General features: G+C 35.2%; 4 protein-coding genes across 4 annotated transcripts; 1 reads left to right on the plus strand and 3 right to left on the minus strand.

Moving 5' to 3' along the window:
• Positions 1–62: 62 nt before the first annotated feature.
• LOC132282693 (GDSL esterase/lipase At5g14450-like) lies at positions 63–2,067 on the minus strand. The gene is made up of 5 exons (XM_059784442.1): positions 1,591–2,067; positions 1,303–1,512; positions 1,031–1,203; positions 667–940; positions 63–527 (listed from the first exon to the last, which is right to left on the minus strand). Exons 1-5 carry the CDS (start codon positions 1,850–1,852, stop codon positions 271–273), a joined length of 1,176 nt encoding a protein of 391 aa, XP_059640425.1. The 5' UTR covers positions 1,853–2,067; the 3' UTR covers positions 63–270.
• Positions 2,068–4,515: 2,448 nt separating this feature from the next.
• On the plus strand, positions 4,516–7,999 carry LOC132284841 (uncharacterized). Its single transcript, XM_059786975.1, has 5 exons — positions 4,516–4,799; positions 5,525–5,622; positions 5,726–5,995; positions 7,464–7,512; positions 7,615–7,999. Exons 1-5 carry the CDS (start codon positions 4,561–4,563, stop codon positions 7,694–7,696), a joined length of 738 nt encoding a protein of 245 aa, XP_059642958.1. The 5' UTR covers positions 4,516–4,560; the 3' UTR covers positions 7,697–7,999.
• An 887-nt stretch (positions 8,000–8,886) lies between these two features.
• LOC132284840 (uridine kinase-like protein 5) lies at positions 8,887–16,927 on the minus strand. The gene is made up of 13 exons (XM_059786973.1): positions 16,675–16,927; positions 15,300–15,369; positions 15,041–15,156; positions 14,532–14,628; positions 12,752–12,831; positions 11,517–11,711; positions 11,296–11,379; positions 11,138–11,198; positions 10,623–10,683; positions 9,662–9,755; positions 9,499–9,571; positions 9,351–9,433; positions 8,887–9,261 (listed from the first exon to the last, which is right to left on the minus strand). Exons 1-13 carry the CDS (start codon positions 16,720–16,722, stop codon positions 9,079–9,081), a joined length of 1,245 nt encoding a protein of 414 aa, XP_059642956.1. The 5' UTR covers positions 16,723–16,927; the 3' UTR covers positions 8,887–9,078.
• A 3,043-nt stretch (positions 16,928–19,970) lies between these two features.
• LOC132282919 (probable methyltransferase PMT9) lies at positions 19,971–25,302 on the minus strand. Its single transcript, XM_059784751.1, has 8 exons — positions 24,692–25,302; positions 24,433–24,597; positions 24,049–24,231; positions 23,356–23,950; positions 21,674–21,786; positions 21,328–21,548; positions 20,460–20,793; positions 19,971–20,211 (listed from the first exon to the last, which is right to left on the minus strand). Exons 1-7 carry the CDS (start codon positions 24,944–24,946, stop codon positions 20,478–20,480), a joined length of 1,848 nt encoding a protein of 615 aa, XP_059640734.1. The 5' UTR covers positions 24,947–25,302; the 3' UTR covers positions 19,971–20,211; positions 20,460–20,477.
• Between the last annotated feature and the right edge of the window lie 291 nt (positions 25,303–25,593).

Genomic DNA, 25,593 nt, shown 5'->3' on the forward strand with positions numbered 1-25,593 from the left:
TTCATGACTTTTCCATGTATTCTAGTTGAAGTAGATGGTAGTGATCATACCGCAGACCTCAATAAGTAAAAGAAGCATAACCAATGTGCTCAATTTGACGTTGATCAGGAGAATAATTATTTATCGTTGCTTCCATCATTTAGTTTTGATCTGATGCCCGTTACAAGTCCAAAAGAGGGACTTGATAATTATACACTTCTGGACTCTTGATACTAATTTCTTCTGTTATAGCATGAATTGAATAATAGCGGCTTACGTAGATGGCTAGGATTACATGCCTCCGCGCTTAAAACATGCACGACTAATCGGATTTGGCGGGTCTGACAATGAACCATTGAGTATGTGATTAGCCACCCACTGATTTGCAGCCTGAGAATAGTGAACTCCATCCCAGCTCACATATGCTGATGGATTTGCACAAGCGGCGCCAAACACTTCAGTACCATTATAATAACCCTTCTGCCCACACCACACATTGATATCATTCTCGTGACGCCCACAGCATATTTTAAGCGGATCTGTAAATCCTGTTGAGAATAGCAGAGCAACATAAGTAAAACCATAGACATTGCTTGAAGGACTGATTTTTGTAACTGAACACCCAAACACCATTTTGTTATTGAGGTATACATTGTGTTTTCATATTGTCTACTAGCGATTGATCACCTTGTGTTTTTGTGGTGCTTATTAATCCATACTTGGCAGTGAATGCATCCACATATGTTATTGCGGCACGAGGAAGCTCTGCCCTTAATTTCGTGACTCTGTCCTTAAGCTGCCTGTTGAACTCTACAGCCATGTCATTCTGGCCTTTGATACAACCATACTGATCGAGAAATCCAGGTGCCGGATTGCGAATGTACAAAGTGGCCACCGGCAAGCAACCAATTGGACCAGTGTTATGTACCCAGAATGTCCTTGCCCCTTGTTGATATAGATGCTGTCACATTTTTATCAATTTTAGCACTGACGCACAATAATACACACTATGTAATATGTATGCATAAAAGCAGAGAGACTATTGGCTTACTTGGACTGCTGCAGCAAACTGATTGACTATGTCCGGTATAGCTGCTCGATGTTGTTCGACACTCAGCTTCCTAAACCCAACAGAGAGATCATTTTGGCCAATGTCAAATGTATAAAGAGCCTTGGAGAAGTCCTCCGGCCTTGGAAGATTGCTTCTGTCAGCAGGTTTCTTAGCTGCAGATAAGCAAAAGAAATCACTTTCTTGGGTTCATTAGAAATTACACACACATATGTACTACATATACATAGTATTTGGAGTTTTGGATGAATGACCTTGGTTGTAAAGATCCGCTGTTCGAGCTTTGAACTGATTGAATTGCACGACCTGCATATCTAGAGAAAAGGGGCTTATACCGTATTCGAAAATGGTCTCATTCTGACGCCTGATGGTCGACCCTCCCGTCGCAAAATTCGCACCGTGCCGGTAATTTGTCCCGAGTGAATTAAGATACGCACTCAGATATGGTAAGCCCAAGTGTTCAGCTACATTAACAAGTAAATTATAACTACATCAATGGAAGTAAACACTGAAGTGGGTACTATTATTGATATGTTTCTTACCTATGAAGTCTATGATGAGCCGCCCATCGGAGTCTCTTCCGGCTGGCCTTCGGAAGAAATTATCGCCGTACGGCGCAGGAATAGGTTCAAATGCCGCTGATATACCACCGGTATCCGAATTTGAGTCGCCGAAGTTGTAGATAGCCGGAAAATTACAAGGCGGCAGGCCCATTACGGTCACTACTCCAACACTCAAAACCCAGAAAAGCAACAAAATTTTAACCCCCTCCATTGCTATTTTCTGCAGCAAAAGTGTTGACATTTGTTGGAAAAACCCACTTGGCTTCTCACTTATGTATAGAGTCTCTACTCAGAAAATTAGATATAGTGATATTGTAGGGAAGGTAAAAGGACAAAAGAAATCAGATATGGTCATGGGAGTCATGTGGTGTGTCTGAGTTCAGTACTGGCTTTACTAATGATTTTCAGGAGAGGGGCATGCGTTGTTCTTGCTATTGCTGTAGACAGTGTCACTTTTGTTATTTTCTTTCACAGTTTTGGCTGTAATCCACAGCGCTTTCCATAATTGAGAGAATCTCAATCTACGGTATTAGACTGAAACATGCAAGGTGGTTTTGATGAGGTGGTCCAATGGTCAGGAACACAAAATCGGTGGGAGGGCCCGCAGCCTCTTCTATCATTTTCCAATTTTAATGACAGTGAGGCTCGTACAAAGGTAAATGAGGGCATGTGTCGACATGTCTCTGTAAAATGGTGAGGACTACGAGGCACTCCAAAGGTCGTCGGTCGGTGTGTTGGAAAGAGCACATAAATCTTAGGTCAGGAATCAATTTCTTGTGGGTGATGGGCGGAATTGCGGGAAGAAATTGACAATTTTTTTATTGTTTTTTTTTTATTATTATTATTTTTTTTTGACCTTTTATAAAGTTAATTACAGTAATTGCCTATAAAATAGGGTAGGTTTTTTTTTAGTTCAATAGTCACTGTAAAGGTATGTTTGCATTCTCTCCTCTTTTGTAATTTTGCCAAAATAAAGTTTAAATTTTCTTGAAGAGTAGAAAATTTTTGCTCCTTTTATAAAATCAGACGAACTATTTACACTGTATACACGAATGCCGATCACTACATGGCATGGGTTGCAATTTACCCCAATTGCTATGAGCATAGGGGACACAGATGATCTCATTTGAAAGGGTTTCAAATTTAGAATCATTAATATAATAGGAGTATGAGCTATGCTTGGGTCTTTCATCTGACATGATCCAATATTATTGAAACATGCATCTAACAAATAAACAAAAATTAAAAATGATCATTGCCCATTTTTCACATGTTAAACATTTGTTTGTTTGTTAGTTTATTTTATTTTTATGTAACACGATCAATTTTCCTCTTTTTCTTCACAACAGAGCAAATCTCTCTCCATCTCCATATTCAACCACCATCACAAACCCTAGTCTTCATCCTGCACTTCTTGCCGCCACCACCTTCCTCCGCTGCTCATGGCTGTCTATCTCCATTTTAAAACCTTAAGTTCACACGAAACACTATAATTATAAAACTATATATATATATATATATATACACACACACACACACTTTTAAAAACCTAAAAGTTTTAGTCAATAACTCGGTGTGTATCGATCTAATGTATAATTTGTTTATTTATTACTTAGTTATCGGACAATATACCTAGCAATCCAATATTACATATAGACAATCATAAATACAAAAATTAATAGAATTGTTGCAAAACATGATAATGGCAAAATAATAATAATAATCATAATAATAATAATAATAATTATTATTATTATTATTATTATTTCTTCTATGATTTCTATAGAATTTTGATATATTTTTTTTCTTTACTAAAATTTGAATGATTATTTTAAGTTGAAAATAATTATTTATTTATGTAGCAAGTTTGGACAATGAGTGATTATTTATTTACTCTTTTCTACAAAGTTTTGAGTTTTTGTTTTATCTCTTTATTTAGTTAATTGAGATTTGCATTACTGTGACTCTATGAGATCAAGAGGAGAAGAAGAGAGATAATTGTTTTGCTGTGGAGAAAGGAAGGAAGATTAAAAAAAAAAAAAAAACCAGTTTAACTCATAAAAAATGGGGAATGCCCATCTTTAATTTTTGTTTATTTTTAAGACACATGTTCCAATAATATTGGATCACATCATATGAAAGATGAACTTCATACCCCTAGACGGAGGACCCAAGCATTATCCTAGTAGTATATCTCTATTTTTCATAATCCTACATAAAAGCATAACTAATTAAAAGCTAAACACATATTTATTTCGGTTCATAATTTTCATAAACACAATGTAAATTTATGACAATAAATAATTTTTATAAAAAATAATCTGACAATAAATCTAGTTACTTATAATATCAATTTATATATGTAATAACAATAATTGTTTCCTTCCCTACCTTCAAAAGAAAAAGAATTTTTTAAATTTAAAATTAGAAACTAATTTATTTTATTATTATATTATCGTTGGACTCATGTGCATGCAAAATAATTTTTTTCAAAAAAATTATATTTAACTGGTTTACATTCATTTAAATTTTAGAAAGGACTTATGCCCAACCTCGAGTGAAACCCAAAATATAAAACCTTATTTTGTAAAAATTTTGGTAAAATTTCTTTTAAAACTTGTAACTTTAAAAATAATTTTATCTCATCAATATCAGAATCAAAATTATTCAAAGAATGTGATAATTATTTGTACTCATAAATTAAAATTTTGGTTGCTGAGGTTTTATATTTTGGGTTTCACTCCGTTTTTATAAAAAGGAAAAGCTAATTTTTAAACTTGGAAATATTTTATGGTACCATAATATTATGTGGGTCGTCGTCGTTTTGGCAAGTTTTGAGCCAAGATGGTACGACGCCGTATTCCTCTTTGGCCTCACTTACCGCCAGCGAGCTAGCAAATTAATTTGCCCTACGTTTTGTTCTCTCTCTAGAAGAGACAGCGGAGAGCAATGGCGAAGAAAGGAGGAGAAGAAGAGATGGGAAAGGAAGGGCGAAACCTACTGGGCCCACCGAGCTTCAAAGAGCTGGAGAATGGCCGCTTCAAATGCGTAGAGACTGGCCACGAGTTGCCGGCCCACGCCAAGGATTCGTACGCCCAGAGCAAGCATTGCCGGATGGGTCTCATCGACGCCGCTTTGGCCCATAGAAAGCCCCCTCTCAACATGTTTCAGCAAGACCCTAACAACCGGTAAATTATGACACCCCCTTCTTCCTCTTCCCTCTAACTAGGGTTTAGGGTTTATGCACATTAATACATAATTACTTAATTACACACACGCGCATAGATATATATATATATCAACATGCTGAAGCAGAACCCTCTTCTTTTTAAAATCGTTATGGATTTTTAATTTTTAATTGTCAATGATTAGCAAACCCTGTAATTTTGTAAATTTGTAATTTTGTACTACTGTATTGTAAAGAGATGTTTTTTACTAACTAAGACGTTCTTAATTAGCCTCTGAAGATGCTTTTGGGACCGGACCGTTTGTTTGGGTGGAAATATCTTCTGAACTTTTGATTTGCACAAAATTTTGAATGTTAAGGTAACAGGGAGTTTACCTAGGCCTCGAATATATGGGGGAAACTAAACTGTTGTGAAAATTTTGAACTTTGTGATGAGGTGGAATGTCATGTTAACTGAGCCAATTGTTATATTAGCCTATCACACACTGTCAGGTTCAGGTATAAGTCTTCATAGGGTCTTGAATTGGTGAATAGTCTTGACATTTCGTATTTTGATTTATAGGATAGTAAACTTATTTCCTAGCAGCATTGAGAAATACCAATTTGGATAATCAAATCCTTTCTAGAAAATACTACCCGTCAAGAGTTTTTGTGTTTCTATTTCCTTTTTCTTTCGCGTGAGTGTACCACTGATACATCTTTCCTGTGTGGGCTTTTTTTTTTTAGTTCGAAGTTAATTTGTAAGCTAACAGGAGATACCGTCAATAAATCTGAGGAGCATATATGGAAGCATATTAATGGAAGACGGTTCCTCAACAAGTTAGGTCTGTGTTCTTTCTTTGTTTATCTGGTTTGTGCCCTTCTGCTAAAAATTCATGGAACCTTTTAGTGTTAGTCATATACCTTATTGATAACACATTTTAACAGAGCAAATGGAAGCTGAAAAGCTAACCCCAAATGGAATACTAGAAGAAAAGAGTGAGCAAACACCACAGAAAATATCAAAGCCAAAAGCAGATGGTTTGAAGAAAAAGAAAAAGAAAAATAAAGCAGAGGAGAATGTTGGTAAAGTTATCCTCGAAGTAAGGAAATCTTCTGACAAGGACAGTGATTCTGAAGAAGCTGAGTTCTGGATTCCTCCAATGGGAGATCCTTTGGACCTAGATGATGAAGGAACTGAACATGCTAACGGCGCAGGTATGATTCCAACAATAGCACTTTATATTTGATCTAGTTGAATGATCATTACCCATATTATGATCGATCTATATAATGTAACTTTAAGAATTTGAATATGCAGTTCTTCCTCAGATTATTTAAAAACTGTGCGCAGTTCTTCACCAAATTTTGTAAATATGATGAATAAAATATTTAAAAACTGTGCGCCTCAGATATTCACCTAATGGTTTTCTTAAGATTGACACATGGATAGCTTATCTCATTGGATGATCCCTAGAAAGCTTGTTACATAGACTCTTCAACAGTAGTTGAAGTACCCGTGTTCGACACACATTGCTCGGGCATGGGTATGGGATATGTGTTGGTTGGACATGCACTTAAAAACCATATCCAATAATTCAATTTTATTATGTTATTGTTTCAAAATGAGTGAAATGCCAATATTGCAGACAACGTTAAGTGAAGGCATTATGTTACCTAAAAAAATATTAAATAATATAAATATGTAGTAGTGTCCATGTGTCTTTTTCTTTGGGGATTTGACACATCGGACGTGTGGATATAATACCCTCACCCGACACACGTTCCAGAGTTTTTGTAACATAGCTAGGAAGAGAATTTATACGGATTCAGTAAAGTCACGAGCTTGACGGGTGTGGGAACTGTCATATCTATCATGTCTCCAAATCCAAGGATGTGGGAACATGAGCAAGTATTTACTATTTTCTATATTCTTTTATATTTTTAAGATAAAACGTTTTATGTACATAAAGTGTTTAGTATGGGCACTTCACTTGTTTTGAAGTAATTATGTAACAAAACAATATTAAAAACGATTTTTATATACAATCATGTAATTATTAAATTTTCAAATATGCTTACCAGGTTGAACACGTGCTATACCCATACAGAGGTGTTGTGACAAGTACTTCACATTTTTAGAAGTCATGTTACACTGATCTGCATTCTGCAGATTTTTAACGTGGTAAAGCCATCCTCAACATTTTCCTCCATTACCCATTTATTTTTCCAAAGATTTCATCAAAAGAAAGATCACATGAATTTCTCTCATCAAGCATAACAAGATTTTTCCGAAGGCGAACAGTTGAAAAATCTCACTGGTGAACTTGGTACCTTATAAAAAGGTTACTCCCTCCGTTGCTCAACACTTTGATCAGGAAAGAACGATTATTGATGCAACAGCCATAGATTTCATTAGTTAGTGCCAAACTCGGGGTCATGTTTAATTAGCTGTAGCAGCATGATCAAGGTTACAGTTCTAAGTTGACTCAAAGGAGTGTCAGATTTTTATTTTTATTTTTATTTATTTATATATTTTTTTTTTGCGACTGTCTAAATTGTTCAACTTCTAGGATTTTGGCCTTCACTTTTCTCCTCTGATGTCTTGTTGAAATGCACTTTATTATTTATCTGGTTCTGTTCTTGAACCTGTTCTCTGGAATTTTGATGAGATTTTCTTCATCAGATGCTGCAACTGAAGAGGGCAACGGTAATGCAGGGGAACTCTCCAAGCGGTATTCCTCTCTGCTGTGTCTTTTTTTTTTTGGCTTTTGCTTTGAGTAAACATGCATATTTATACTCTAGGGTGTTTAGTTAACTGTTTCTTTGCTTTTCAGGACGAAGCGAATGTCCATAGAAATTGGACCTAGTAACTTTGCCTCACAGAAGAAGAAGAAGAAGAAGACCAAGTCCACATGATAAAGGTGAAAATATTGAGCTTCAAAGCTCCAAGATGAAAGATTTTTGGACACTGTTTAACCGCAAACTGTGCTGTTGAGATCATTTTACTTTGAAACTGAGTGTACTGTTAGAATAAAAAAGATAGGGGAACAGGGGAAGGTTGTGGGCTCTATTTGTTGAGTTAATATCCAAGAATTATTCCTCTTCAGTACAATTGAAGAAAGAGATGCAATTTGTTACTTTCCTTCCCAGTTTTGTTCACAAGGGTGTTCAATAGATGAGCTTGTATGATCATAAATCCAAGAATTATTCCTTTCCTTATTTTCCTTCCCAGTTTTGTTCTCGAGGGCGTTCGATAGATGAGCTTGTATGATATATATGTATATACACTTGCACGTTGTAGTTATGGTTAAGAAGTCCACTGTTTGATAAGGCAGTTGACTTTATCATTTACGGCGCTGACTAGTTAAGAAACTCACGTGCTCGCACTTTGCTAAAATGGGAACCGAAGGGGTGGCAATCTGTGTTCACGGATTGTGTTCGTGTCAACATGAACAAAACACGAGTATAAATCGTGTCAAGACCCTTTGACACGAACACGATTATTATACGTGTAACACGATACGAAATGATACGAAAAAATTTAAGTCATTTTTGATAAGTACGTCACATTTATTCTACACGTTTAGTTAAATGGGTCATTTTTATTAAATACGATATACGACACGTTTAGTTAATCGTGTCATAATCGTTTTAGTAGAGTCAAACATAAATACGACACGTTTAATTTACGAGTCAATCTGTATCAACACGATTACAACACAAACACGATTAGTCCAAATTTAAACCCTCTTATCTCGTGACGTGTTAACATATCATGTCAAATATTGCCACCTCTAAGAACCCATCACCTTAGAAGGTAGAGGGAAGAAGTCCGGTTAGGTTACTGCCCGTTGGTGACTCTAATCATTTATTTGATGCGTTGCAAGACAAAGAATTGATGTGTGGCTAAAGGTGATACTGGCGAGTATAGAGATATGGTGTAGCTTGCATTAGTAGGTTTTGGAAAGTTGATAGTATATATATATAAATAAATAAAATTAAAAAAACAAAAAAAAACTACCATCTTATTTGCCAATCAACATGATCTGGCTGGCATGACTGTTAAAACCATAAAGGTTCTTAAGAAAATCCTTCATTTTCTTCTCAATTTGAAACATCCAATATTATTGCCTCCAAAATTTTCCCCTAAAAAACCATCGTTTGTTAGTTAAGGTGAAGAACCACAGAGATTCTATGTTGAACAGAGCTTATTCATCCTCAACAAATAAATAAAGCAAAGAATTGTTGGTAAAAAAAAAAAAAAAAAAAAGAAGGAAAAAATTAAGCATCTTTAAAGTTCACAATTCTTTGCTATGCTGGCGCGTCAAGGGAGTAGTATCATCAGTTCCAAAATAGCGATCCGCAAATTCCCCCATACCAGGGATCACATGTAAATCCTTGTTTAGTGACAAATCAATCTCTGATGTTACAATTTTCAGCAGTGGAAATTTCTTACAAACAGCACGTATTCCTTCAGGAGCCTGCATCATAATTCAGAATTTTAGAAGGAAAAGAATCACAATTTCTCGATAAATTGTAATCTTGACCAAAGGTAAAACGTCTGACTCACTGCAATGAGGTTAAGGAAGATGATGTTAGATTCTGGTACACCCTTGCTGCGCAGCAAAGATATAGCTTTGATGGCAGAATTTCCTGGCAATGAAAAGGTTATAGAGCATACATTTGGAACAAGTATGCTAGGCTCGAGACTTACAAACCTGAAGCCAGAACAGGGTCAAGCAATAACACTTGGCGGCTTGAAATGTCTGCTGGCAGCTTCTCATAGATTAACTGCGGCAATGTTGTACCAATGACGAATTATGAGAGAGAAAGAGTGAGAGAGAGAGAGGCATGTGGGACTTTTTAGTAATTTCCACGAACCTGCCGACCACTGTAACCCTCTCCATGGATGAGAATTTTACCAATCTTGATTCCTTTACAACACGCTCTTAATGCATTCTCCATGCTTTCTCCACTGTCAGGAAATTTGAGGTGCAAGTATTCATTCACTTGTTCCACTCAGACTAACTTGAAATAAGTAGTTACATACAACAATAGAAGAAACAACAAAATTATTTCTTATGTAAGACGGGATGGCTTCAACTCATGGGACAAGGCACTCTCCTGTCAAAACAAATGTTTTTCACTACTGCTCTCTGCTCTCTTCAAGAGTGCAGATAAAAAGCATTACCAATTAAAATATTCACAAACTTTTATTTATTGCATTTTTGAAAAGACTAACAACTGCTATATGACTAAGTTCTCCTCCATGAAACAAGGATAGTACGCCTTTTGCAATGACAAGACATTGATGCTTCTGTACTACAGAATAGTATGGTAGTTTCCCTCGATTGTACAAGGATTATGTTTTTGCGGTGATCTTTCAAGAGAAACATTATCAGATCTGAAAGATGCTTGTTAAAATACAAAGTAATTAAAATCCAATTCTTTGCTATTTATAGAACAATTTTTTATGCACGAACATCATTGTTCATATATCTCATGTTTCATTTAACTTTAAATATTTTTATTCTTTCCTTCATAACATCAAAGCTCACTTTGGCATGAGGAATATTGATTTGCTCTCTAGATCGAAATTAAAATGAGAATTTGGACACCCCATTTTATGGAGGACAATCGACAATCTAGTGGAGTAAAAATCTTTTAAGTTGTTCATCTTTTTTTTTTACTGATTATGTTACGTAGTCCTAGTGTGTAATGTGACTGGCAACAAACACACGCAGATATACTTCTGACTTTAACCCACGAAAGGTTTAACACACGAAATCATTGGATACGAGTTATTTTCACTCACAAATCAATGGGTTACTAAAATGAATACCTTCTAATGACTGAGACTCCACACAACCTTTTGCAGAAAACCACTCCAGTATATACAGATCCTGCAAGCAAGTAAAAAAGGCAGCAGAAATTATTCCGCCAATTCCAACAGAAGTGCTTATTAATGAATCTGCATAAATTCAGTGTTATAATACAGACTGCAAGTAAATGCCAAGATACATGTGGGGAAAGAAGTCTTGAGGGAACATTTAATTAGAAACCCATAATGCTTGTTAACTTCATTTCTATTTTCTATTTAATTTTTTCAGGTCTGAAGAGTGAAGGTGACAATCGAAAACCCATTGGGAATAAGCCATCATATACCCGTGAAGCCCCCAACAAAAAATAAGTAAATGAACTTAGGATTCAAAACCCTCAAATTTAATACTGCAACCTAGAAATTTAACTAGTAGGCCAGCTGGCACCTTCTTTGTAAACTTTTATTGTATACAGAGAAACATAGATGGTGGTATCTTTCTCCAATGGAACAAGGAGAAATGATACTAGCAGAGTTACCTGTCGGAGTAATGATCTGTTTTTCAGTAAAAGGAAGATGACCTAGACCATGCTCCACAACCTAAAACATTTATTCAAAACCACTATGCATTAAATCATGCCAAGAAAATAAGTGAATTAATAATTAGTAGATCTCTTTCTATTTGAAGCTATAATACCAAGCGAATAAGTCGGTCTGCATAGAAAACAAAGTCATGATTTGCTGTTTTCGCATCGCGTATAAGTGTGTGCATCCCACGTATCTGGACAAAAGAAAATGCCAATTAAAAATTCATCGTTTCATCCTTCAAAAACTCCAGGAATTGCAGGTCAGGAAAGAAGGCTCTGTCGCAAGCCTCTCAAGTCTCAAGTCACAATCAAATATGAGTTAAATTGTTACCTGAAATGTCGAATGGATAACGAAAACATTTGGATATATTTTACACAGATCATGTTGGCCAAGCTTTGTATGAATATGCTGTACTATCAAGTCAATTGCAACATCATTATCTGCTCCTCGAGGGATGATGATATCTGCATGTTTCTTTGAAGGGAGTATAAATTCCTCAAAACTAGGCTTTACATATTTAGCGTACTGCAACGAAGAGTACAATATGAGAAACACTTGAAACTAAATAAATAAATAATAATGAAATAGAACGATAATGTTACAGTTTAAACAGTAATATCTCAATCAACGTTTTGCAATAAGTTTCTTGTTCCAAAGAAAGATATTGGTTGAACTTCATAAAATTTCAGCATCATCAAATTGTGAAAATGGTGTAAGAAACTGTTAAAAGAAAGAGAATTAAAGCATAGACTGATGAGAATCTACTAAACGTATAACAACCATCGTTAACTGCAGACATTTCAAAACTAGGTATGTAGCTGGCTATAACGTGAAGTATTATAAGTTTTAGCAGTAAAAGCATGCAGCTCTAGCCATTGCAGCCAATTTTATTAGTTCTCATTTTTCCAATTTTAACATATCATAAGAATAAATAAATGAATAAAAAGGAGCCGCATAATCACTGAGTATCTTACAAACAGCCAATCTCGGTGTGCACTGCCTGAACATAGTTTTGAAGAACAGCTAAGCCATTGCAGCCATTTGTGTATAAAGGGTTCATGGATAACAGCCATGTATACTATTACAGCACAAAACCACATTTACCAAGGCGAACAAAAGGTATGAAGACAGCAGTGTGATGAAACTTTTATCTTCAAAGGCATTATAAGATCTCATACATTTCAAAATCCAATGAGGAGCGGGAAACGGGAATCACCTATATGCTTCAGCTTTAAGAAATATAAGCACAATAATTTTTAGAATCAAAGATATGGTTGACCTGGTTAGCATCAAGGGGAAAGGCCCCAACTAGCAGGCAATTGTGTTTTGCCCTTTCACATCGCTTTGCAATTGGAACACCAGGTCATACATTTATAAGCAATACAACATGCATGAGTAACTCGTAAAAGCACGACAAAAGAATTGCAATGCTCACTCCTTAATTTGCAAATAAATAATGCACATGTTATCTCCTTATGAGAGACTAAAACAGCAAAAATGGTCAAAAAAAAAGTAATAATCTCCACAAACACTTGCGCATAATAAAATTTAAGAAGTCAACTGACTTGATCAAGCACATTTTGAACGTTTCTGCCCCTCTCAACAGTGTCACGTTGTATCCTTCTTGCAAGCCGCAAATCAGAATCTGCACTGGTGAATTGTAATGATGGTTATTGCTTAAGGGACCAAACTTGACAAAATTATTGCAATTGAGCCTGCAAATCAGGAAACTAACTTTTGGCTAGAATATAAACCACAAGAAAAGAGAAGGACAGCGTAGGGGGAGCAAAATATGTTCCACTTATGACAAACAACTGGGGGAAAACAATAAATATTGAACATCCTTCCTCAATCCAAAAGAGCCTTCTCCTTCCCATCACATTGTCCTTTAAAAGCCATCATCTTGGATTTTATTTTTCCAAATGCTGGGGAAAGTCCCTCACCTTTCTACATTACTTATCATAAAAATTTACCCAGGTCTCTGTGAATAGAATAAGAAGCCACAAACAGAGAGGGGGGGAAGGTAGAAAGGGTGGAAAAAATCTATTGCTATTTCTTATAGATACTGCTTTATGTAATTCGAGAGGGAATTTTAAGTATACAGAAGCAAAAATTCTTTTCATCTTTTCCCTGTGGTTGAAGAATCACTCTCTAACACTATGTTATAGATTAATTGTGGACTAATTTCTAAATTTTTCTTCGTTCTGAAACTCAAATTTAAAGAATTGTTATTCCTTTTTATTTTTATTTGTGTGTCTGCACGCACGCGTGGGGTGCGAAAGCAAGATAATTGTATGATCACTAGGAAAAGGCAGGATTTAGAAACTAATATGGGAACAATCTCCTGCTCTCTCGTATCCATGCTAATATAATATATTGTCAATGGAGACTCGCAAATATTATCTTTACCTACATGAAAAAGTAAACAGGAGGCAGAAACTCCAAGAAAGTACACGTATTAGATTTTGCTTCATGGAGTTATCTGGCAAGGGGGAAATGAGTTCCCCCTTCTAACCACGATTGCAGTATTCTGTTTTTGAAATATTACTGTCATGTACAAAATCCTAAATTGAAGTCAACTTGTTTGGTTTCAATGTTCTGTTTCATAATTTGTATGCCACTACCATCACGAGTACCTTTGTACATTGTATTTGAAAATTTTCTTTATGGTCCAGCCGACCTACTCTTGTCGAGTACCCATTTGGAGTGGATCTCGATGATATGAAATAAGAATGGAATGCCACTGTATGAAAATTTCTTGAGTGAATCTTAGTAAGTTGCTTTGATTTGAGTCTGTCACATCTGTGTGCAGACACTTTTTTCACATTCCGATTATTCTTTTATGACTTGTTTCAATTTTTAAATTTTGAGGTCCAGTATTTCAAGGAGAAGATTGAAGTTCCGCAACTTCATTTCAACTTTGACCGGAACACAATCAATTTTGAAACCAGCATTCATACTATAGAATTACTATTCCACCATACTTCATGAACTTATTGGTTTACTTTGGATTTATAGCACTTCTTGACCTTCAGAAAATAGCAATAAAAGCATTAGTTGACAAAAGGATCACATAAAATGAGTATGTCACGACTAATTAAGAAAAAACAAAGAAAAAAAATTATATCTACCAGACTAATGTTTTTTCACACCATGCCAAAAGACATGGTCAAACCAAGTCAACATCCTCCTAAAACATATTTCTGAGCTTTAAATATATTTACAACTGAACATGAATTTTTTTTTTATCTAACTTTTATGTGACTGACAAAAATGAATACAAATCTGATGCATGGATATAAAAGATCAATCACACTAAAAACACGAAGGGTCAAGATAAATAACCTGTATCAACAAAGATCTTCATGTTCATGAGATCACGGACTCGAGGATCATGAAGAACTAGAATTCCTTCTACAATGATGACATCTGAGGGGTTAACCTACATTAGATTAAAAGAAACAATCATTTGTTTCCTTTGGAACTTCTATAAAATCATCAAAAGACGGAGATGTTGCAGTGACAGAAGGAAAAATTTATAAATCAAAGAAATGAGGTTCAATTGCATTGTTACACGTCAAAGATTACTACTGTTTCAATCATCATTCCTGACTCTGTTTCCATTTTAATTCTCAAATGATTTGCATGAAAACGTAAAAAAAGGTACTATATATAATCAGCAATGTGGCTTCATAGTTCAGGTCAGTGACAAAATGCTTGATTAAAATTGTGACCCTACTAGAGCTTTGAAATTATTATTCCTCAAGCTCAAATAAGGATCATCTCAAAAGTCCAAACATCTGCCGAATCTCCTACACTTACGGAATCCAACTTGAACAAATGAATGATTGTACCTTGCGTGCTTGTTCAGTGCTCTTGTGGCTCATAAAATCATAATTTGGGATGTTAACTGGCTCTCCATGTTTTAATTTTTCCATGCATAAACGCAAAAGCTCTGTATTGAAGGCATCTGGAAAACGTTCATAACATGAACTGTCAAATTCGAAAAAGATGTAGATGTCTATAACCCAATAAGTGCATCAGATGATATCTGAATTCTATGCAGATCATGCCATTATATTATAGATTAAAGACTCCACAAAAGACATTTACCTGGATGATCAAAGTTGTACTCGTGGACTTTTTCCAATTGCTCATCACTCAACGAGTGATAAAACGAATCCTACAAAGATTACGTGAGAATCACGAAATTCTAATCAATGCATCAAGTGACCAAGATGATCTTAATATACAAACTAAGAACGAATTCATGCATTTTATGAATGAATTGACAGCTGAAAAGATAAAAAATTACACATTTGATGGTAAGGGACTAGATGTGATGAGAAGCACAAGCAAGAAGTTTCTAATTTTCACGATTTTCTTCATACATTTCAAATTTATTTTGTCTTTTTTTCCTTTCATGTTCTTGTCCAATATTCAAATGCAAAAAATATTTGGTTGACAGATTCCACTGGAACTGATATTCAAGCACTAAGCCCCATTAGATATATTTTTTTCCTCCTATATTTATATATATAGTTCATAACTGTAGAGGTAATGCTTAACTTGATTTATGATGAGGTCCAAATGACGATGATAATCAAGATAATGGTAGTTGTTTAGCGGATGAGAAGTTTATAAGCACATAAAGTACCATTATGTTATAGATTTATCCTATGGAGGGCTGTCAATATTTCATTCGAAAATGATGTAGTTGTGGGGAATTGCTTTCTTCACCATAACTTAGGTTAATTGGAGGAGAAAAATGAGAGAGTCAATAGAAAATTTGATTTCTTAGATCCAGATGAAACAGAGGAAGAAACTCACTGTTCCGGCAAGCTCAAATTTTATGAGTGTCTCCAATCAAATACCATTATTAGATTGGGAAGCATCTTTTCCTTGAAAACCCAAGAAAATAGACATTTATCTTCTCTTACTGGAACAGTTGGTTTGTAGAATCCTGTGAAGCTGCTGGCCTTATCAGGGACTTAGGAAGCCAAATCTGCAGTGTACCAAAATTATAGTGGAGCTTAATTTTCTGATGCAATTAGTGTGCTGTGATTTGGTTAAAAGGAGATCACATTGAGCGTAAAAGGCGATTTTTTTACCATACTACTATAGAGACCTTGCACACCAAAAAATTGACAACAAGGGCCCACATGCCACTTTAGGCACTAAAAGTAAAATGTTTCCCATTTAATTAGAGCAGCTTGGATGAAATGGGATTCTAGATACCTATATTGCAGTCATAATCCACTTAAGTTTTTTCCCCGTAAATCTTAATCCACTGAAGTTATACTGGAAGTGGTACCAATTCGCTTTTGAAGTATCGTATATTTAGGCAGTTACCAAAAAATCCACCAATCAAATTCATAAAAGCACTGCAATAGTGAGTGTAGCATGCCTTTTCCCACTCCCGAGCTCATATAAGAAGTTAGTACTGATTTTAGTGTTACTAACAGATAAAAGAGAGACAAGGAAATACTTGATTGACAAGAACAACCCGTTGATCACGGAGCTGCAAAATAATCATATTGCAAACAGTTGTTTTGCCAGATGCAGTCCCACCAGCAACACCTAAGTTCAAAAAAGTGCAACCATTCCTTTTAACATATCCCCCAATTTAATGAAAAAAAGATGGATATCCAAAAAAAAAATTACAGGGAACTAATTATAGCAATACCAAAATAAATTAAAAAATCATCACAAGCAAATGAGTTGGATAAAAGTCAACTAGTTTTTTCTCATTCCCTCCTAAAGTTATTATTTGACCTATGTGTTATCATAAGAATTCCTATATTTAGACGGATCACTGTAACCTATTCCTTGATTTTAATTTTCAAATATGCTGCATCTAACTCCAGCAAAAGTAAATCCTGCTTTGAAATCTTTTTTGTCTATTCCGTATCATCATCTTAGCTAAAGTGAAGTTGGAAAACTGAAACCATTCAATCCTTCTAAGTCGAAGTCATAAACTACATATGCTAGTTCTGTAAGAGTGGATACAGAATTTATAGACAACTGGAATTAAGGCACTCCACATATAGTAAAGAGCTACTTGGAGCAGCCCAAAGTAAAATTACCAATGTCTAAATTAAAGGACACTAATGATGATATAATGAGAATTAACCAGCCCAAAGTAAAATTACATGCTTCACCAATCAATCAAACCACAAGCACATTGATCAAATAATCCCCCCCAAAAAAAAAAAAAAAAATCCGAGTAGAAAAGGGAAATTCATGGAATAAACCAAACAAAATTTAATTTCTCACATTAGGAATACAAATATATATTACAATTTTCGGAGAAACTACCAGGATTGTCTCTTAGTTGAAAATCTATTTTTTTCTGACCACAAATCACAACTTGGAGCAGGTTCGAACCTTGTAAATTCAACTAGTTTCAATAAGATTCAACAACCATGGTGTGACAAGATCAAATAATCTTCAAAAGCATTGTTTTTGAGCAACCAACCCCAATGAAACCCAAATTTGTCACCCTACAAAATACCATCCTTTCCCTCCTGAATTCACCATATCTTAGTCATCTGTCTTTTCAAATACACTAAACTAAATATACAGTTTTTTTTTTTCCTGCAAATAAAATTTTCCACTGCAATCTCATTTCTCTTCGCTAAACATTCAGATAGTGAACTCACAAAGAAGAATAATTATGATGATGTAATCACTTCAAAATAGTTGAATGCGAAATGGCCTTACCAATTATGAATGGTTGCTTATGTGGAACTTGTTCTGGGGCACCATTCGATTGGGGTGAGAGATGATCTTTGACACCATTAGTCAATGCATCCACCGCTGCTGAATCCATCATCTGACAAACATGAAGATGGAGGAGGTATCAATCATTATATTCCAGTAGGTGACAAACTCATGTGCCAAGTATAACATCACCTAATCACTAATATCGAGTGATACAACAAATGTACCCTCATTCATCCCTTAATACAATCAACCACAAAAATTATACTAAAAATTCGCCCAAAATATCACGAAGTGATGTCACATTATTCAAAAGGACATCGGAATCAAAAAGAAAATCAATGCTGAGAAAGATCAATATTCCAATTAACATATATATATATATATATATAAGGAAAAGAAAATGGCGCATAGAGAATTGAAGAACAAAGCGCAGCAAGATATAAAAGAGGAAATTAATACAAGATCTTGATTTCCAGATTCTTCTCATATGATATCTTGCAATCGGAATTTTAATCTTCAAATTATTCAGAAAATCCTCGTACAATGACAATGACAGTATGATCAATAGATTCAATACATAAATACATGCATTATATATATATATATGCGATTCAGGAATCAAGAATCAAGAATCTAGAAGGACTAGTTTAGGGGTTACCTTTGACGATAGATGAATTGAAGATCTTTACAGCTCTCTTGTTTATGTTATCTGAATTTCTGAGGGTAAATACAAAGAGAGTGAATCGGCGAAAGAGTGTCCTGTTTTACTTTTATAAACTCAGATTGGAATGAAACGGAATTAGCGGGAACACACGCATGTGTTATATGGTTTCACGTGTCGAGCGTTTATATTTTAACTACTTACTCAGTTTTGTTATCTTATGTCTAATTTGCGTATGCCCCAAAAATTAAAGACTTAAATAAAGTGAAATACAAAGATGAATAGTTTATTAGTTGGTGGACTAATTTAATAAAAATTAATGTTAAGATGTTTTTGTAATATATTAATATATTTCTACGTGTAGAAAAAATATATTAATAGTGAAATTCTTCTTTTTGTCTAAGAATTTGAATTAAACTGATCCATTTAATATTTTTTTCTTTTTAGAATTGTTTACTCGATTTAATATTTTTGTTGAGAAGCCCATCTGACAAGAAATAAATTTATAAATATTCTTGTTGAGACTTGAGAAGCATTTAGAAGTACAGAAAGATAAAAGACTCCATCAGGTTATTTAACATAAAAAAAACATTTTTTTTATTGAATATTTTCCAAGAATTATTGTTTCTGAGTTTAAAAAATAATACATATATATATATATATATATATATATATATATATGATCCTATTTGGTACTCTCTCTTTGAATAGGATCATATTGTTTTGATAACGTTACAACTTACAGAATACTCGAAACACCACCTAGCACCTAAAACAAAATAGGAGTAAACCAAATCAATTCTAAAGGAATATAATGCTTGGAAGACGAAAGGGGAGGGGTAGGTTGACAGTAGAATGATAACTACCGTTAAAATCGCCTCTAGTAAATCAAAAAAATAAAAAGGGGGTTATTTCAGGTCAAAATAAAATAAAATAAACAATAAAAAGATGAGTCGCAAGAGAGTTTTTCATTTATTTAGCCTAATAGTTTAAATTTAAAATTGCAATTTTTTTGTTAAATTTTTAAACTAAATTGATTTTAATTTCTAATTCAAGGTACCGATTAAGTGATCCTAATCACAACATTAGTGTCTCTCCAAAACCACTTTTTCTCTTTTTTCCCGTGCTTAGCATATGATCAATGTTTCAAATTCACTAGATTTTGTCCATGTTTTAAACAGGTCATAGACTCGAAGAATGGAACAGCTATGCATATTAATCACCGGTCATTCGAAACCATTGCTATGTCATAACAGAAGCAAAAGGAGCAGTTTATGTGGTCCTGCATATTAGAAATGATAACCTTCTTGCCATATCTATTAAATGAAAATTTGAAATTCATGTGTTAGTCAAGTCATACAAACAATGCACAAAAAAGTCCATGATAAGACACAGCAGAACCAACCATATCTAATGATTTTACTCTAAAATCAAAATTAGTTTCTAGGAAGTTTATCAAAATAAATACAAAAATCCCCCCAATATGCATGGAAAGCCTTGCTGCTTTGCTTCAGTTGTTGTTGTTCACAGATGTTTCTCTACACGGCTACATATTTCACAAAAGAAAAAGAAAAAAATTGCCCATCAATCTGCTGTATTCCCATCTTCATTTCAAAAGCACAGAGAAAAAGTACTGGTCTGCAATAGCATAGAAATTAGGAAAGCACTGTCAAGCCCTGATAAAACATAAAATAAAATATATAATTAAAATAGAACTATCAAACTATTTGTTGATATACTCGTTCTCGGCATGATTAACAGGGAAAAAACAAAAGGAATGTCTTAGCTGCATGGGGTTAAGCTGTAAACATACAAATAAGCATGGGATCATGAACATCATGATCACAAAGAGCTACAAGAAGAGATATAACAGGTCAAGAAAGTACCTGACCAGGAAAGCAGCTTCACACCTTGGCAAAACCTTCCTCCCATAACTTCTTTCTTGCAAATAAAACTCTTTCCTCACTCAAGGAGAGCGCATCAATTCTTGGTTCTACTTCCAATGACCATCCATCCCATCTTAATGCAGTTAGCAATTTCCGTATATGGTTTATTACAGCTGGGTTGTCTCTTATGATTACAAACCCATTTGGCCGTAGCACACGATCCATTTCAATCAGTAGATCCTCTGTGCTACAGCCACGCTCCTTAATCTCTGAAAAAATTGCCCAAGCATGAAGCAAATCATAGGTGCGTGGGTATGTAGAAAATGATTCACACCTGTAATTACATTAGGAACAAATCCTTTTTAGAGCTTAACTCAACAGATTATTGACAACTTAAAAAGTAAAATGGCATAACTTAGAGCTTAAAGATATCAAATACAACACTCGCAGAAAAGTAAGAAAAGATGAAACGCAGATAGTTCCTTCAAACAAAAACAAGGAATGTTCAAGATGTTGGGACAAACAAGTGTTAAATTGGTTCTTTTGAAGAGTCGCTTGGAAAAAAAATTATTGTATACATACTTTATAGGATTCAATACAGCCAATTTAGGGGACTCATCTTGATTCTCTAATGATGACTGGCAAATAATTTTCCAAAGAAATGGATGGGAAAGGAACTTTTTGTTTAGGCATCCTGTAGCCTCTAAAATATAAAACTTAAGACACCTAATGCCTCTGAATATCCAGCAATATTTACAAGTCGATTGAATAAGAAACTGTAATATATGGTAAGTTGATAATCGATAATTCGGATCCAAATTAATAATAGAGAGAGACATGAAGTCATGTACAGATTAAAAATATATACCAGTCATGAACTGTTCCAATGAAGCCTCTGTCATAAATAATATTCAATTTGGAGGACATATTGATGGGAGCAACATTCATCACCCATACATCTTTGTCATTAAGGGCAGCGGCAAATCCACCAAGGTTTGAGTTCATATCCATGACATTTCTGAAGGAGTTCTTCTGTATTACAGATTTCATCTGCTTCCAGTACTCAATAACTCTATAATGCCATATGCTCTGCAATATATGAATCTCTTAGTGATTAGAAGGTGAGTTTACACCAAAAAAGTGAGGAAAAAAAGAAAAAAATGAAGATAAACAGCTGCACCATGCTGTGTCTTCTAGTCACTCCAGAAACTTACAGTGTCCTTTTGAAATTCATCTGGACTGACTCCAATTTCTTTAAGTCGAGGGGGAGCCAGTGTAAGCCTTTGCGGCCAAGGTTCCAGTCCACTTCCTTTCTCTTTGTGCATCCCTGTGTCATTGAAGTAGTAGAAAGCCGGTAAAATCGAGAAAGAATAACGAGGAAGACGGTGACGATGAAGACGAAAATCAATGCCAACTAGGTGTGAAAAACTGTTACTGACACTACCAAGATAGGAGTATAATCAGAATCTTTGGAACTAGAGATGTTGAGGCACTTCTGATGAGGTATTAGTTAGACGAAGTTGAGGCCATTCAAATTGGATTCTCTACCTGTGTCCAACACTTCTTAAGTATTAGACGTTCCAAACAACCCTCAAACCATCCAAAGTACAACGAAGAAAATTGTGATGATTTATACTTTTGAGAGTGAATTAGTAAATCACCCACCAGATACAACTTAAAAAATGTCAGACAATCCATCAGAGATTACTCATTTTGCCAATCTATCTAGCTTAGTAGAGTTTTTTATTTTGTGTAATGATAGAAAAACAACTAAAATAATCACATGTTAGATTGTAACAAACACAAAGGAAAACAAGAGATTATGACATTTTCAAGTCATGAATTGTCTGTAATGAAAAAATAAATAAATAAATAAATAAATAACCAGAGAGAGACAGCACAAATCAGCACAACCTGACTTGCTTCAAGTCTTCAACATTTCAATTTAGTATCTTAAAAGAAGTAAGACCATGAGGTCATTGTCTAAAGTCAAACTTCTTTATCAATGACTAAATTTTTTAGTTCACCAGTATATAAATAATATCTTTTCTCTTTTTTACATATTGGTTTCAGTGATAGCAGTGGTGAAATTGCTCCTAAAGCATGCATCGCCACCCACCACCTAGACCTCGTATAAAATCTGTAAAGCTGCAATGACATTTTTTAAATTTGACATTTTCAAGCGAAAGCAAAAATTGCAGATTGCACTGCCAATCTAAAGCCAGACAATTACCAAATGATTTAAAACTTCACCCACAGGAAACTCTCACAAAAAATTATTATAGAAATTCATACTATTGCTTTTGTTATATCTACTCCACACTGATGAAAATTGTTGATTGACTTCATATATTCAGTTTTAACCTTTCACAAGTCAGACTGTACGGTGTTCACTTAAACTCAAATCCATGGACGATCGCTGGGGACAATCTCACACCAATTTTTCTTAAAAAATTCAGGGGGAGCACAGACCTTAAATTTTTAGGGGGTTTACAAATCTTTCAAAGTGTTGTTAACATGTTCATCTTATTTTATATTGCTTGGAAGCAACAAGTAGATTTACAAGAAAATATTGTTCCAAGTTTTGGGAGGCATGAGGGCACAAGAAGTCCTTACAAACAATACAACCTTAAATCCCAGTTCCCTTACTCATCAGAAGGGGATGGTAAAGAAAGTCATTGCAATCTAATGCTCAGAGTGTTGATTGTGCTCATCATATTAGCAAAAAGTAAAAGATTCAATTATTGGCAAAGTGTGATAACTGAAATCATTTTAAAGCCCCCGTAATAAGAGAACAAAGAAAACAAATCTACCATCCATCAAAAAGATCAGTGCACAAAAAAATTGTTGAAATTATCAATATAAATTATTTTGCAGTATGGCCAATGCCACTTACTTGCAGAGTACGGGGTGATGCATGCCTTCATGGGCACATTCCAAGTTGCATCCGGATCATCATCAGAATTGCACAATGGTGGGTGCGTCCCAGGAATTCTCTTCAAGTAACAGCTATTACTCAGTGACTTAGCCCATATAACAGTTTGGTCTCTCCTTGAAACAACTCTCCAACACATTCTTCTCAGAAGATCATACATAGCACTCCAAATCCTCCGATTTGCTGCGTCTTGCGAATAGGCTTCAGGGGAAGAGTACACAAAATAGCCTCCTGGTCTAAGTAATCTGTCCAATTCTAACAAAAGAATCCCATCTCTCTGAAGCCAATCGATCCTACAACGGGAACAATGAGCCAATTCAAATGATCTACTTGGGTAAGGCAGTCTTTTGGTCCCCAGGACACCTAAAGTGGACGGAATCCCCCTTTCTAGTGCAAACTGAATCTGATTTTCATGCACATCATTAGGTGCAATCGACATAGCTATAATGTTGAGAGGAAGAAGATATGCCCCAAAACTTGCAACACCACAACCCACATCCAGAACATTCCGGATGTTTCCAGCATTATTGAGTTTATCACCAGGAAACTTAAGCATCTATATGAGTATTATAGTTGAACAGTTAGTGAATGAAAACAACAAGATCAACATGGTGTTAAATGTAGGATATAGGATTTAAAGTCAACAATACATACCCCTGCAAGAGAGGTTATGTACTTATCAGCTCCATCATGAAAATGGGTTCCACCACCAGGAAACTTTATCTTGTCCCCACTTACAACCATCCAATTCTGATCTGATTTCTCCTGTGCAAGATGTGTATGGGGTATGTTTGCCTTCCACACTTCATCCCTACTAGTTGGCCATTTGATAGGGATCTGTCATTCCAACAACTACATTAAATTAAAAATATATATATCAAATTTAAAACTTCATGCTCTCCAATTAAAATTGAGGAAAAGCAATTATCTTAATTCTCGGGCCACAAGTAATGCAATTCAAAGTGAATCTTTAAACTTCCATATCCTTCTTACATTTTCTCAGCAAACAAAATAAGCAAAAGTGACATTGATACTAACCCTGTAACCAATTGGAGGCGGAATAAGGCAATTGTAACGCCGTTCCAGAGGAGGACAATGGCGTTCGTAGTGCTCCATTAAAGTCAAATTAGGCTTCAATTTCAATTGATATATCATATTTCTGTCCAAACACGGTATCAATTCTGAGTATCGCATATCGCATATCTGTAACAACACAACAACAAACCATTGTTAGAAATGTAAAGCAATTATGGAGTAATTAACATAAATGTTGTGATTCATTGAATTCATAACATACAGGTATGCTCTTGCGGACTTCAGGATTGAGCTCTTGATCTTCTGGGATTTCATGGAAATAGTCCTGCTTCAAAAGGAAGCTGCCGATGACAGGATCAGTGCCGTCGTCTACGGCAGAAGCCTCGTCGGCTCTCGGCAGACCAGGAGCGAACGAAGAACCATAGTACAGACAAATCAATCCCAGCATTACAATCAATCCGATCAAAACATACTTCAATAGCTTAGTAGTGTGAAAAGGGTGGCTTCTCTGCTTCATTTTTCGAGTCAAAATATGATGTGATATATTCGCAACTAGGGTCTAGCCGAAGTTAAAACCCTAGTTGCAGATCCATTACCGAACAATCAAGCAAAGAAGCAAAATATAGACGCCGACGAATCCAATTCTACTTTGCTTCTCGCGAGAATCTTTGGGAATCATAGATGATAGATACATATACGTAGAAAGGGTATAAATATAGAGAGAGACACACACTAATTATTCACAGACCGTTGATTAGCCCTTGCGACTACGGCGTTGGAGACACACACTACTCCTGCCGAGAAGAGTATTTACATTTTCGATGCCCTTGTAAGGGCGAGTGTTGATCGGACAAGGTCAGGTACACGTGAGTTTTCTATCATGTCAAGAGGATATTTGTGAAAATAAGACCCTTCTTTTTTTAACCAATAGATTTTGTACGCGTGTGTTAAGATCTGTGGAACCTCGTGCGTGTGATTATTTTGGAACACATAATATTGATATAGATAGAGACTAGAGAGAAGGCTTTGGAAAGTGTCAACGGGGAGTGGGCCGAGTAGCCCAAATGCCCAACACTTTTGAGGGCCTTGAATGCCCAACTTCACCCTCCATGTGAAGATTGAAAAAGGCGGACTATAAGGGGGTAATAAAGCCATTTCATGGAT

Source organism: Cornus florida, unplaced genomic scaffold, assembly GCF_030987335.1.
Source record: "Cornus florida cultivar Cherokee Brave unplaced genomic scaffold, ASM3098733v1 CherokeeBrave_3.0.0_Hap2_Chr11, whole genome shotgun sequence".
NCBI classification, from domain to species: domain Eukaryota; kingdom Viridiplantae; phylum Streptophyta; class Magnoliopsida; order Cornales; family Cornaceae; genus Cornus; species Cornus florida.